General features: G+C 44.6%; 1 protein-coding gene across 1 annotated transcript in view; it reads right to left on the bottom strand.

Annotated features, from left to right (window-relative positions):
* SUSD6 (sushi domain containing 6) overlaps nucleotides 1-14,392 on the bottom strand; it is a 55,787-nt gene that overhangs the window by 7,364 nt on the left and 34,031 nt on the right. The window contains exons 2-4 of the mRNA XM_014549123.1: nucleotides 5,773-5,970; nucleotides 4,679-4,817; nucleotides 353-780 (exon numbers count right to left, since the gene is read on the bottom strand). Of these exons, the coding sequence (XP_014404609.1) occupies nucleotides 353-780; nucleotides 4,679-4,817; nucleotides 5,773-5,970 (765 nt within the window). The remainder of the gene's footprint in view (nucleotides 1-352; nucleotides 781-4,678; nucleotides 4,818-5,772; nucleotides 5,971-14,392) is intronic.

The following is a 14,392-nucleotide window of genomic DNA, read 5'->3' as shown; positions in this document are numbered from 1 at the left end:
CCCCGTAATTTCTGTCCTTTCAGGAGTATAAAATTACGTGAGGACAGACCTCATCCTCACCTCCAACCAGCGTTTACCCTTTGATTTAGCACAGCCCTGTGGCCATAAATAATTTTGGAGACTCCAAACTATCAAAATTCACAGACCACAATGAAAGTCTCCCTATACAGAGCCCAAAGAACCACCTAGAACTGAGGGTAAAATCCTATTTTGCAGGCTAATACCCCAGGTATTTTCTTTCTTTGTCTCCCTGCTCCCCTAATACACCAATTATTAGAGAGGCTCACAACTTTTCTTACTCCCAGGAGGGCCTGGAGCTGCTAGCAATTCATGATCGGTGTAGACCACCTACCGTCTGTGTAGTCCTCCGATGTGAGGGATAAAAGGCTTTGTATGTCACTGTTCTCTGAATCCGGGGCTTCTTTGTGTGCCAGTTGGCTGTTCCCTGAGCCGGCCACCCAGGAAGAGGTGGTTGCCTGATGCACTATCACAGTCTCTGAGCCCCGGGAGCCCCAGGCTTCACACAGTCCAGACTGGCCCGGGGCCTCCTCCTCTCCACCTGCAGAGGAGCAGGCCCCCTGGTCCTGTAGCTGCTGCTCCCTTGGCCCATTCCTCCCACTAGGCCCAGACCCCTCTGACAGCACAATCTGTACTCTGGGGTCAGCAGGCGGCACGCAGTGACCGGAACTGCCATACACAGCCTCCTCATATGACGGTAGTGCAACTTGGACTCCATCCACCATGATGGAGACCTGGTCCCCAGATACCCCCTGGTCACGCCTGCATCCGGAGGAGGAAAAGACAAAGGAAGAATTAAAATACACAGACAAATAAATACCATAATATTGTACTAACAACACTAACCATTTTTGAGTATTTACTATGCGCCTGACACAGCACTAAGTGCTTTATATACTTTATCGCACTGAATCCTCACCTGAGCCCTTTCAGGTAGAGCTTCACCAACAATGCAGATGAGGCTCAGAGAAGTTAAATAACTTGCTCACAGTCAAGAGCTAGTAAGGGAGGAAGCTGGGATTTAAATCCAGTTCCACCTGCTTCCAGAAACTATCTTCTTTACCTCTGGGTACACAGGCATCTAGCCCTCTGGTCCTGTGCAAAACTGGGAACCTAGAAATAAAGCCATTCATTCAGCACAGCTAGAATAAGAAGTGAGAAAAAGATGGCTGCTACCTGTGACTATAACTAAAAACGACTGTCTGTATGCGTAAATGAGTACAGTGAATGATGTGTAAACTATATCTCCATGCCCAGCCGGCGTGGCTCAGTAGTTGAGCCACCTGTGAAGCAGGAGGTCATGGTTTGATTCCTGGTCAAGGCACATGCCCCAGTTGTGAGCTCAATCCCCAGTGTGGGGTGTGCAGGAGGTAACCAATCATTGATTCTCATCATTGATGTTTCTATCTCTCCCCCTCTCCCTATCTCTCTGAAATCAATAAAACTATATTTAATATATATATGTACATACACACACACACACACACATATATATGTATACATACCCATAAAGTGGTTTTTATCTATTTTATTTATTTTACTCAACATTACGTTTGTGAGATTTGTTCATGCAGACACTTTTTGGGGGATCACTTGTTATGAATATACGCACATACACACTTTTTAAGAAAAATCTGAACCATTTTGAAAGTTGAAGACATTATTCAGTATACACCTCCCAAGAACCTTGTCTCCTATATACAATTATCATTACATCCCAGAAGTTTGACATTGGTATAATACTGTAACATGAATTTCCCCATAAATATATTCATTTCAGCTGTTGTTTGTTTTCATCCAGGACCCGTTTAAGGATCATGCACTGCATTTAACTGCCCTGTCTCTCTTCTTATCTCCTTTAATCTAGAAAAGTCCCCTGCAGCTTTTCTTTCATGACAATTTTTTTTCTTAGACTCCAGGCCAGCTGTCTCCTAGAATGTCCCACATTCTGGACTTGTCTAATTGTTTCTTTGGGATTATGTGCAGGCCAATTTTTTTACTGGAACACAACATAGGTGATGTGTCAGCAGTGCATTACAATCGGAGACGTATGGTCTATGGCTGGACAGCATTATTACTAGACTATTATTAGTTCTCAATTTCTTCATCTGTACTTGGAGATAAAATCTGTGCTACTCAATTCAAATAGAGTACACACTGTAAGGATGACAGAAGTGGACTCATAAAGGTACTTAGAGGTTTCTGGAAGGAAGACAAACTTTGATGGCAAGGTGGCATTAGAAGGCAGTGTGTATTATGGCATGTGCTTAACTTTCAATGTTCAAAATAAAGTTTTTGTTTAAAAAGTAATACATGTACACAGTACAAAATGTAAACAGGGTCTCAAATGAAAACCAAATCTCCCTTCCACTCAAGTCAGGCAAAATCAACCAGTTACCTTTAACAGACTTACTAGTTAACTGCAAAAAGGAAAACCTCCCTAATGTGAATGAAATGCCAAATGCAGTTGACTTTATGTGGAAATAGCCAATTCCTTCAAGTAAACAGTCCCTTCCAAATCCTCTTTATTCTACTAACTGCTTAACAACCTTTAAAAATAGTGGTTAGACCATCAGCCCATGCACTGAAGGCTCGGAGGTTCGATTTCCAGTCAAGGGCACATACCTCAGTTGCGGGTTTGCTTCCTACCCCATCAGGGCACATGCAGGAGGCAATCAGTCCATGTGTCTCTCTCACATCAACAGTTCTCTCTCTCTCTACCGCCCCCCTCCACTCTCTCTGAAAAGCAATGGAAAAAACAAATTGAAACTTAGTTGCCGTCACTGGAGCTGAGAGCTGGCTCCTTCTCGCTCCAGCTCCAAGTCCACGGCCTGCTGAAAGCAGGTATCTGGGGTTTGTTTAGCTTCTATAATTAAAACATTGTTGCTTTCGGAGCTCAGAGCCGGGCCGCGGCAGGCCGGGAACCTTGGCTTCCTCCATCACTGGAGCAAGCAAGCCTCCTGCTCTCTTCAGCTGTGTGGCTGCCAGCCGCCATCTTGGTTGGGTTAATTTGCATATCGTGCTGATTAGCCAATGGGAGGTGTAGCGAAGGTACGGTCAATTACCATGTTTGTCTATTATTAGATAGGATTTACAGGTTCTTTATTCATAATAGCCGAGTCAATTAAAAAGTGAGTTATGTTCATACAGAAATTACTACTGAAAATAAAATTCATCAAACTGTACAGTTAGGATAGGCACAGTTTTATGTATATACTCAAACCTCAATAAAACATAAAAACCAAAAAAAAAAAAAAAAAAAAAAAAAGCTGCTATGCCCAGCTCCAGCCCCAAATAAACAAAATAAAAAGAAAACCACACCCAGTACACAAAGGTTAAACTGAGCCTGGTCCTTGTCTGTAAATTCCAAATCAGAAGCATTTTATTTAAAGCAGTTTAGCCTGTTCTTTCATTCATTTAGCCTGTGAGTGACAACAGTGACTGATGAAGGGCTTGAATGAACAGAAACTGTTCCCGAGAGAGAGGGAATGAGCTACTGCAGAGGCCATGACAGCCTGGGAAAGAAGTCCATCTAAGGGATCCACTTGGGGCCACTCCTCACCATTGGCCAGCCTCTCCCCAACCACACCCACCCAATCTGGAATGTGGCTAATGCACTCAACTGGAAAAAGTCAGGCAAGAAAACACCTCCTGTTTTAGTATGGTATAGTGCACTGGCTCCAAGTCCTAGCTGCACATTGGAACACACTTAGGAACTTCGTAAGACACTAGTGCCAGATTCCCATTCCAAACCAAATAAATCAGAATGGCTAGGGCAGAAGCCCAGGTGTTGGTATGTTTTCAACTCCGAGCAGGAGTCTCTATGTGCAGCCAGGATTGGGAACCAGGTATATTGGGCAGTGACTTGTAAATATGAGCCTGCATCAAATCACCTGGAGGGAGTGTGGAACCCTGGCATTGAGCCTCAACCCCAGAGTTTCCAACAGTTGGTCTGGGGTGGGAACTGAAAATCTGCATTCCTAAAAGTTCCCAGATGACACTGATGCTGCTGGAACCACACTTTGAGAACTACTGATGTAAGAAAAAGGACATGGTTTTGGAGTTGGACATATATGAGTTCAAATCTCAGCTCTGTCATCATCTAGAGCAGCGGTTGCCAACCGGAGGTCCATAGACCAGTGGTGGTCCGTGAGGTCTGAAAGGTTGGCAACCACTGGTTTAAGGAAACCTTTGCAGCAGCAGTCACCAAACAGTGGTCTGTGGACCAGTGGTGGTCCACAAGGTCCGAAAGGCTGGCAACCGCTGATCTAGGGCAAGCATGTCAAATTCATGGCTGGTGGGCCGCAAGTTTGACATGCTTGATCTAGGGATGACCTTGAGTAAATGACTTAACCTCTCTGAGCTTCAGTTTCCTTATCTGCAATGCTCCTGTGAAAAATTTTTGAAACAATTTATTGGGGTTACATTGGTTGATAAAATTATATAGGTTTAAGGTGTACAATTGTATAATACATCATCTGTATATTGTACAGTGGGCTCATCCTATGAGGATTAAGATAATGTATGCAAAGCAACAAGCACAGTGTCAGGCACATCAGCGGATGACAGAGCCCACCCCTTCCCTGGGCACATACAGGCCAGCAGGTAGACATGCCAGCCAAAGGCCAATCCCACAGTGATGCCTGCCACCCGTGCTCACCTGCTATGATGGAACGACTTCAGCTTTGGCTGCAGCAACACAAACAGCACCACAAGGAGGAGAATGAGTGCCACGGAGCTGGCAGTGGAAGCCACAATGGACAGTGTGGGGACCCCAAATGATGTCTTGGTGTCTTTCTCTACAGAAACAAGCCATCATCAGAAGAGATTTGTATCCAGACAAATACAACATGAGCCCCACAGCTGATCTTATCAAAGGCCCCCTGCATGGTGCTGTGCAGAGACATACATTGGCCAAGGACATTTTTAGGAGTAACAGTGCAAAACAGTTTATACACACAAGAAAAGGGATCATCTCCCTATCCTGTTCCTGAATCTAATATTCCCTTCACTGTACACCTAAACTCACTCACCTGGAGATCTTACCTTTTTAACCACTTCTGTTACTGTCCCCAGTAGCCAGCTGGTAGACAGCAACCATTTAAATGAACACATCAGTCCACCATTTTAAGTCCCACCTATCTTTTTCCCTATGTGGCAGAAAAATTTTAAGAACTGGGCTATAATAACCTTACCCTGTTCTAAGATGATGCAGTTTTAGTTGTTAACTCTCAGGCTGGTTCCCACCCTTCTCTGGGATGTGATGGCCTCAGAGCCCGAGTGTGAAGCACAAAGATGGCTGTATACTTTCCTGCAGGCAGCTGGATTTTCCCGTCATGCATGACAGGAGGTGGGGGAGGTCTTCTGTCCAGCTGGACTACAGCTCCATAACAAAACAGTTCATTACCATTCAAAAATAAAAATATAAAAGAGACACTATAGAAGGTGTTAGCATGGTGCTCATGTGTTAGCAGAACACGGTCAAAGGTCACCAGCACTTGGCTAGGCAAACAAAAGATCAGGAGCATCAAAGGGATCTTACACAGCCGAACAGATGCCTCAACAAAGCTACTGAGCCCCTTGTGGTTCAGACGAACCACAGTGGGACACACACGAGCAACCCCAAAGGAAGGGAGTCTGCAGGGCATCAAAGGGCCCATACTGCCCCACAGCACAGGATGCTCAGGAAGAAGCGGGCACCACTTCCCTTGAGTTAAAAGAAAACAGAACCCCTTTCTCATCTGCCAAACTAACCCTCGTTAAGATGGCAGCTAATCTCCATGGCTGGTTTCCATTCGCCATTCTTACACGTCAGGTATTTGTAATCGCCCTTTAGCATGTAGCCTTCAGCACACAGGTACTCGATGACACTGCCTGAGTTCAAGGGGTCTCTGCAGGGCCGGGGGTGGCAGACGTAGCCACCATTCTCTGGCTCCGGGGGCAAGGAACACACTGCAAAGACAGAGAGTGAGAAATAGTGGTGAGGTTTTCCAGTGGGAGTCCTCTCAGTGACTCAGAGGACAGTTCCAAAGGCTCCAACAAGAAACACAAGGAGTACAGAGCCAGTGTCTTGGAGAGGCTGTTGGCCCAATGCGGAAATGCAGGTTGCCACTGAGAGAGTGAAAGGCGCTGGCAATGATTTTAGTTTGGCTGATTCCAACACTCCTCTCCCCATTGTTCCCACAAGCGAATGGTAGACTCTGACGAAGTCCTGAACTTACAGAGATCTAGCACATAATATGGCTTTAATAACACCTGCTGAAACACACAATGAAATCAGTGAAAGGTGGTAAAAAAAACTCTTAATTTGCATGGGGGGAAATGTTAGCCTTATTTCCAGTATCAATACCATTGTATAATAAAAATGTGCCTTCTCGCCTGGCTGGTGTGGCTCAGTGGTTGATCATCGAACTATGAACCAGGAGATCACAGTTCGATTCCCGCTCAGGGCACATGCCCAGGTTGTGGGCTCGATCCTCAGGGTGGGGTGTGCAGGAGGCAGCTGATCAATGATTCTCTCTCATCACTGATGTTGCTATCTCTCTCCCTTCCTCTCTGAAATCAATACAAATATATTAATTAAAAAAATAGCCTTCTCAGTGGCAGAGGGGATTTCTAATGGATTTCCTGGGTGCACCTCCCACTTCCTGACTATAATAATTCACTGGCATCACTTGTCTCCAGCCCATAGTAAATCTTACATTTTTTTTGTTGGGGTAAGACTGTCTAGTTTTAAAAGCACCTTCCACAATATAATATACAAATGATATATCTTACTCGTTCTGACAACTCCATGAGGGATTCGTTCTGACATCCCCTTTGAAGATGAGGACAGCGAGGCCCACAAAAGTTAAATAACTTTTAGCCAAGTGTATGCAGATTAAATAGCAGATCTGGAAGCAGAGTCAAGTCTTCTGGTTCTAAAACCTGTGCTCTTTACACCATCAGACACTGCTTCTGCCCCATTAGCTGAGTGGGCCTTTAAGAAGTGTCAAGTATATCATTCAAACACTGGGAACCCCAGTGTAGAGAAGTTGCAGTAATGATCAGTCAGAGAAGCTGGAAGGTGGGAGGTCCGAGCAGCCTGGAGGGGAGATTCCATGGCCTGCCCTTCTGACCCTGGACAGACACCGCAGAACTGAAATCCCAGGATGTGGATTAAGTGGTGTACTTAGCCAAAATAGGAGGGGCACAGTGTGGGCACTAAGGGATCATTGTTTGGAAGACTAAGCTGGGGGAGAAGACCCACTGGCTGGATGGCCAGGCACCCACAAACTTTAACTTTCCGAAGCCTTACTAATGTAAGAAAGGTAAAAGTTTCCAAAGGACAGTTGATTTTGCTAACACCCTGCCCCCTATTCTGAATACCACAAGGACATCAGTATTGAGAACAGGAACTGTGGGTTTCTTGTTTTTTTTTGTTTTCACTTCCTCTAACAGACCTAGAGTCTCTCTGTCTGTCCCAGATATGGCGATCTCCCATTCAGAGGCCCACCCACTACTCTCTCACTCAGAGGTGCCCTTACAGCCTCTCACCGAATACCACTTCCCTTCAACCTACAAAATGTTCTTAAGCAAGCTGACTGTTGGTGAGGATAGAGGATGGCTCCCTGCTCTCTAGTTGCTTATCCCTAAGATGGGGGCAAACTCCATTTTAAAAGAGCTGTTACTAAAACAAAGCTGGGATAGGTGCCACAGGGATCAGGAGGAGAAGTCTGAAACTACGAGATGAGTCCACTAGGAGATGGGTCCACATGTCTCCTCGGTCCCAAGGACACACCTTCCCCAGACTGTTTCCAAGCCACCAGGACGCAGACAGACACCAAACACTCCTTCTGGTGCCTCTTTCAACTTCGGCCAAATAGTTCAAAGAGCTGGCCAGCTACATTTCCAAAGAAACCTCAGCAAACTGCTTCACCCTTTACCCCTTTTGTTCAGGCAACAAGCCTGCCACACAGATGCCTCCAGCTCTCCTCCGACTGTGTCTAATTGGTTCATTTTCTCAGCATAATTAATGCAGAGCATCCCTGAAGCAGGCAAGACCCCCACACAGGTCCAGCGTGTTGGGAAGGATGGTCTCCAGGGAAGAGCTGATTCTAAAGCCACTCCTGCTTTGCTGGGAATTTATGCTCTTAAAGCCCACATCTTCACAGGATCTTTGAGTGAGATCCTGAAGGTCACCTAGCACTCATTTTTATAAGTAAAAAAGTGAGGTCTACAAAGAAGTGACTTGCAATTCAATTTCATTTCAATTCAACTAATATTGATTGATTACTGGGTAAGGGTCATTGTGCTATGCTCTGAAAAAGGATAAAAACATAAGGACTTCGCCCCGCCAGTGTAGTTCAATTGATTGAGTGTCATCCCATGCACCAAGAGGTCACCAGCTTCATTCCTGGTCAGGGTACATTCCCAGGTTGCAGGCTCGGTAGGGGGCATGCAGGAGGCAAATAATCGATGTTTCTCTCTCAATGATGTTTCTATCTCTCTCCCTTCCTCTTTCTCTAAAAAAAAAAAATCAATAAAAATATATTTTTTTAAAAACACATAAGCACTTCAGATACTTGTAGTCAAATAGGGATATGACAAATAATTACATACATATATTTTGAAAGTCATTTTCTTTATAGCTCCCGAGTTTTGTGTCTTAAGGACACTTTCCTTACTCTGAGGTTATAAAAATATTATCCAGAACTTATAGATTGGATCTTCTTTATGCAAATAATACCTTTACAGGGGAAAAACACACAGTAAGAATATATACGTAGTATAAAATTTAAAAACTAAGATGAGTGTAGAGTCAAAAGTTAGCTCTTCTCCTGTCTCCTAGTCACTCAGTTCCTCTCTCCAAAGGCACTGGATGAGTATTCTTTCAAAGATATTCTACACACAGATTTATTCCAAGACATGTCAAAGAATGTGAATGGTGCCACAAGAGAGGGAGCTCAAAGCAGGAGAGATCACATCTTGTGTGGGAGAGATGAGAAAAGGCAGCATTTCAAATGGGGCTTTATTTTCTTGGGAAAGGAGGTGGTAGTTTGAAGCAAGTTCACTGATGTAGGAAAGTGTAGTTGTTAAGCCCAGCCAACATCAAGTATCCCACATTAGCTGGGTTGGGTAATAAAAAAATTTGGCCCCCCAAAAATGTGAAGAGCAATGAAACCATCTTGAAGAGGGCCTTGATGGCAACAAGAGATGTTCGCACTGTATTAAAAAGAAAAGGGGAGCCTCTGCAGGGTCTTGAGAAAGGCAGAGTTATAACAGGAGCTGAATTTGATATAAGATGGACCAGAGGTAGAGACAGCCTTTACAGTAAGTCAACAGGATAGCTACCCTATTAGGGTAAAATAAATAGTACAAAAGTTCTTTTATGGTCATACAAAGAAAACAAGAGTATATGAGGTTCACCATCACAAAAAGGCTGTCCCAGGTCCAAGGAAGGAAATAAGGAGGACTCAAGAATTTTTTTTTAAAGTATTTCAAGACAACAAGAACCTAAGGGGGGAAAAATGGCCCCCATGCCAATTCAAAGAGCAGAGTGGGAGTCTTGGCAAAGGGCAGGTGTTGGAGCAGACCCCCTCAGTGACGCCTGGGATTAACAGGAAAGGGAAGATCAGGAATAGCAAATAAATCATTGAGTGGCTTCCTGAAGCTACTGTTTTGGGCAAGAAGCTGACTTAATCTGAGCATCAGGCTCGCTCTCTGACAACCCTGGTCCGCAGAGGGAGTTTCAAGCTCTGTTGTTAACCCCAAGAAGACAATGAACTCATCTGATTTGGCAAAGCTGCATAATTTTAAAAAGAGAGTGAGAAAGCCAGAAGATAGAAATTTTACAGGAAAAAAATAAAAATCAATTCTCCTTACTTAGCTTTCTTCTCTGCTTTACATTATCTCTCGCAATCACTTAGGCTTCCAGTGAGCACAGGAAGCAACGAGATAATGCTTCAAGAGGGCCTGGCAGTGTGCCTGACGCACAGCAGTCATTCAGTGACAGACCATCCAACCACTGGTGAGGTGAGTGTGCAGACAGAAGAGAAGCAAAATGATCCGCTGATACTTCTACCTCAATGTCTCTGCAGCCTCAAACTCTCAACAGAGATCAATAAGAACAACCCTCAATCTGCTCTTCAATGTTTTTTGCATTTGTTGTTTTGGAGACCAGCTTTTTTAGGAGGAAGAGGCAAATTAAAAGAGAACAAACCTTCATAAGATTACATAAAAAGCAAATCAAGCCCTAGCTGGTTTGGCTCAGTGGATAGAGCATCGGCCTGTGGACTGAAAGGTCTCAGGTTCGATTCCGGTCAGGGGCACATGCCTGGGTTGAGGGCTCAATCCCTAGTAGGGGGCGTGCAGGAGGCAGCCGATCAATGATTCTCTCTCATCATTGATGCTTCTATCTCTCTCCCCCCTCTCCCTTCCTCTCTGAAATCAATAAAAAAAATATATATTTTTTAAAAAGTAAATCAAAACAAGCTGCAGGGAAGACTTGGGCGGGGGTGGAGAGAGGTGGGGGAGGGCGGTGGTTACAATGTTCCATTTAACAAACTGAACAAATACTTGAGTCCCTTCAAAACAAAGTGTGGGGAGTAGTCGTGTGCAGATCAGCTTGAGGAAAGAAGCAGACATTTAAATACCCAGTGCATTTTAAAAAGATCTCAGTAAAAGAGGTTTCAGGCTGATGACAGTTATCAAGAACACACGACACTCCTGAACAGTGATGGAGGGTTTAAGAAATTGTGTCAGTGCTCACTCACAGGTTTGAAATAATGTAGTTTTAGACGAAATCAGTGCGGTAGAACTCCTGGGCACACAACAACAGTGTGCTGAATAAAAGTTTGGCTGGAGAAAGATTTCCTGGGAATTTAGGGAAGAACAGAGGTTCTCCAAACCAAGCTACCAACATGGCCGTTGTAATCATCAGGGACACAGCTGAGGCAGTATCATAAATGTCCCTATTTGGTTGTAATTCCACAAAATGATTAAAGCAGACTTCTCCACATAAGATACCCTAGGAGGGCCACGAAACTGAATGTGACAGGACTATGCCCTCAAAAAGTTTACAATCCAGGGAGGAAACAAACATGCACACAGCCAAGTCCAACGTAAATCAAAGAAGGAAACACTCAAAGATGTGCTTTTCTTTTTTTTTTTAATCCTCACCCAAGGATATTTTTCCCAATGATTTTTAGACAGAGTGGAAGGGAGGGAGAAGGGGAAGAGAGAGAAACATCGACACAAGAGAGTCACATTGATCGGTTGCCTCCTGCATGCACCTAGACCAGAAAATTGGGGATCGAACCCCCAACCCTTTAGACCACGGGGTGATGCTCCAACCACTTAGCTTTTTCTAACCAGAGACATCTTATTCATCTGAGAACTGCCCACATCCAGAGGAAACAGGAAAAACAAAACCTCCCTAGCATATCAGGTCATGTGGTTTGGACTCCTGATCTTTCATATTAATGGCTCAGGCAGTTTAAACCCCCTGACCTTTTCCTCCTTAAGGATAACATCTAGGCCTCAGTTATAGTTCAGCTCCAGGCCCAGAAAAACAGCAAAACCAGCCAAGTGACACAATGGCTGCCTCAGGACCAGCTACATTGACTAATGACCCCCTGCCCTGGCACCGACCAATCAGCAGAGACCATGACCTGAACGAGCACACCCGGAAAGCTGATGAATATTCTATTAAGACCCTATCTTGAGACCTCCCCTAAGATTTCCACCTCTGAGAGAGAAAAATATGCCCAGGTCAAAGGACCCAGTGACACTTTCTCCCTCCAAGGAGCACACTGTGCCATTCCCCCACAGGCACGTATCCCGCAACCTCTAAGGGACCCCATGACACTTGCAACTAGGGAGCAATGGGCAGCGGCAGCTCGTCCTGGGCTAATTCCCTGAATCTGTCTCCAAGGCCCTTTTCTCTGACTTCTCAGTGAGCCAAAGCAGCCCAGCCTAGGTTTTCCTGTTGCATCTTCTATGCCCTTCATTGTTTCACTGTCCTAATAAGTATTTTTGCTGCCATCATGGACTCAATACCTTTTGGCTTAGTGCTGTGTAGCCCTTCCCTTGGATATCCCCATCTCCCATAACCTTTTCCTTAAATAAATTCAAGTTTTCATTATTCACCATCTGAGATGGTTGTTTAGCCTCCCCGTGCACTGCCAACTTGAACCTTTCATTTATTATTAATCCTTACTGGAGGACATGCTCAGAGAGAAGAAGAGAGAAAGAGACAGAGAGGAACATCAATGTGAGAGAGAATCATTGATTGGTTGCCTTCCAGAAGCTTCACAATTGGGGATCAAACCAACAACCCAGGAATGTACCCTGATCGGAAATTGAACTGGCAACCCTTTGGTGTGCACAGAACAACACTCAACCAACTGAGCCACTCAGACCAGGCTAAAATGTATTTTAATAATATATTTTATTTAACCCAATATATATGAAAGATTATAGATTACATCTTAACATGCAATCAACATAAAAATTTATTAATGAGATAATTTATAGCTTTTTTCATAATAAGTCTTTACTTAAGGTAGACTAACCACATTTCAAGCACATCTCAAGGCAGACGAACCACATTTCAAGTTCTCAGTAGCCAATAGGGCTAGTGGCCACTGCATTGGACAGCACAAGTGCTCAGTGTGTGACAAGTCTGGGTCAGAGTCACAGGATGAGCCTGGGGATCTGGAAACAGTAGAAAGGGTTCAGAACCACACCACAGGGCATGGAGTGTTAGGATAAACAGCAGATGTGGAAAGATAACAGCAATGAGCACTGAGGGTTATTTTTAAAAGCACCACGTATGTGCTTGCTCTCAAAACCCTTTCTTGATATATGAAGGTCCAGTTTCTACTTCTAGTCCTAAATGGTTTGTTAGGAGCAGAGAGAGCCAGAGAAAAAAGCAAGGTGAAAACAGAAAAGAAAACAAAAAAGGTGTTTAAATGAGCACATTTGCCCGGGGTGGCAGTAGGGGGTGAGGGGAGGGGGGAGAGGATGGGACATAGACACAGAAGACAATCACTATAAACAGTGTATTAATGTGCCAGGCACTCTTTACAAATAAGGACAATGAGTCTTAGCTGAGTTGAGTAACTTGCCCCAAATCACATTTTTGTAAATGATAAAGCTGGATTCAACAGGCATTCTGGCTCCTAAGCTGCAGGCTTGACCACTAAGCTAACGTGGGCTGGCTGAGCAGGGCAGGACACCAGGTTCCATTCTGTGGTTCACTCTCTGGAGCTTTTGGAACATCTAGCTCCTCTGTGTGTGAAAGGGAAAGTCATGTTATAGTGTGAAAAGGCTAGTCCAAATGGGAGGTGATCCTCCTTAAGAAAGCCTCCCAAGAAAGATGAGATTGGGCATTTCAGACAAATGCAAACGAGGGACAAGGGAGGAGAATGAACACATATGATTACAGTCAATATGTTTCTTCTGAGGCCTCCTTTAAATCTCAGTTATAACATGTTTATTGACCACTTATTATACGCCAAGCATTAGTCAGAGCACTTTACAAGTATAATGCATTTAAGCTTCTCAAAAATCCCGTAAGCCCTAGCTGGTTTGGCTCGATGGATAGAACATTGGCTTGCAGACTGAAGGGCCCCAGGTTCGATTCTAGTCAAGGGCACATGCCCAGGTTGCAGGCTCAATCCCCAGTAGGGGGTGTGCAGGAGGCAGCAGATCAGTGATTCTCTCTCTCATTGGTGTTTCTCTCTCTCTCTCCCTTCCTCTCTGAAATCAATCTATATATGTAAAAGGCTAATGTGCTAGGTGTCTGACTGTCTGACCGGTCGCTATGATGAGCACTGACCACCAGAGGGCAGAAGCTCAACACAGGAGCTGCTGTGATGCGCACTGGTATCGTGGACCTGGTGCTCACAAAGCTACACTCGGCTTCCCCCAAGTGGGACACAGGCCCTGCCACCACCCTGGAGTGACACCCCACCAAATCACAGCCGACACTGCCGAGACCCCATGTCACAAAATGCAGCCCACAGCCCAGCCCAGAAACGGTCACTGTGGATGCCAGGTAATGACTTCACGTAGCAACGTTCAGCTTCCTCTCCCTAGCGAGGACTAGCCTCCTTGTAGTTTCTTCAGCCCAGGAACACAACTTGCTTTATAGCCAGGTACAAACATTTTACACTTTAACCAAATGTCTATGAAGCGTTTTCCCCTGCCTCATCTCATTTGATTCTTACAGAAGTCCTGGAGTAGGTAGATAGGAGACTCGGTAGAATCCTATTTTCTTTTCACTAGCCGGAAAACAGAGATTTAGAAAGCTTAGAAACTTGACCTGACTGAAAAAAAGAAAGAATTGATGGACCTTGAAAATGACTTCAGGTTTTCTCACTGCGCAGAA

This window comes from Myotis brandtii, unplaced genomic scaffold (assembly GCF_000412655.1).
Source record: "Myotis brandtii unplaced genomic scaffold, ASM41265v1 scaffold536, whole genome shotgun sequence".
NCBI lineage: Eukaryota > Metazoa > Chordata > Mammalia > Chiroptera > Vespertilionidae > Myotis > Myotis brandtii.
This window is presented reverse-complemented; position numbering and strand designations above follow the sequence as displayed.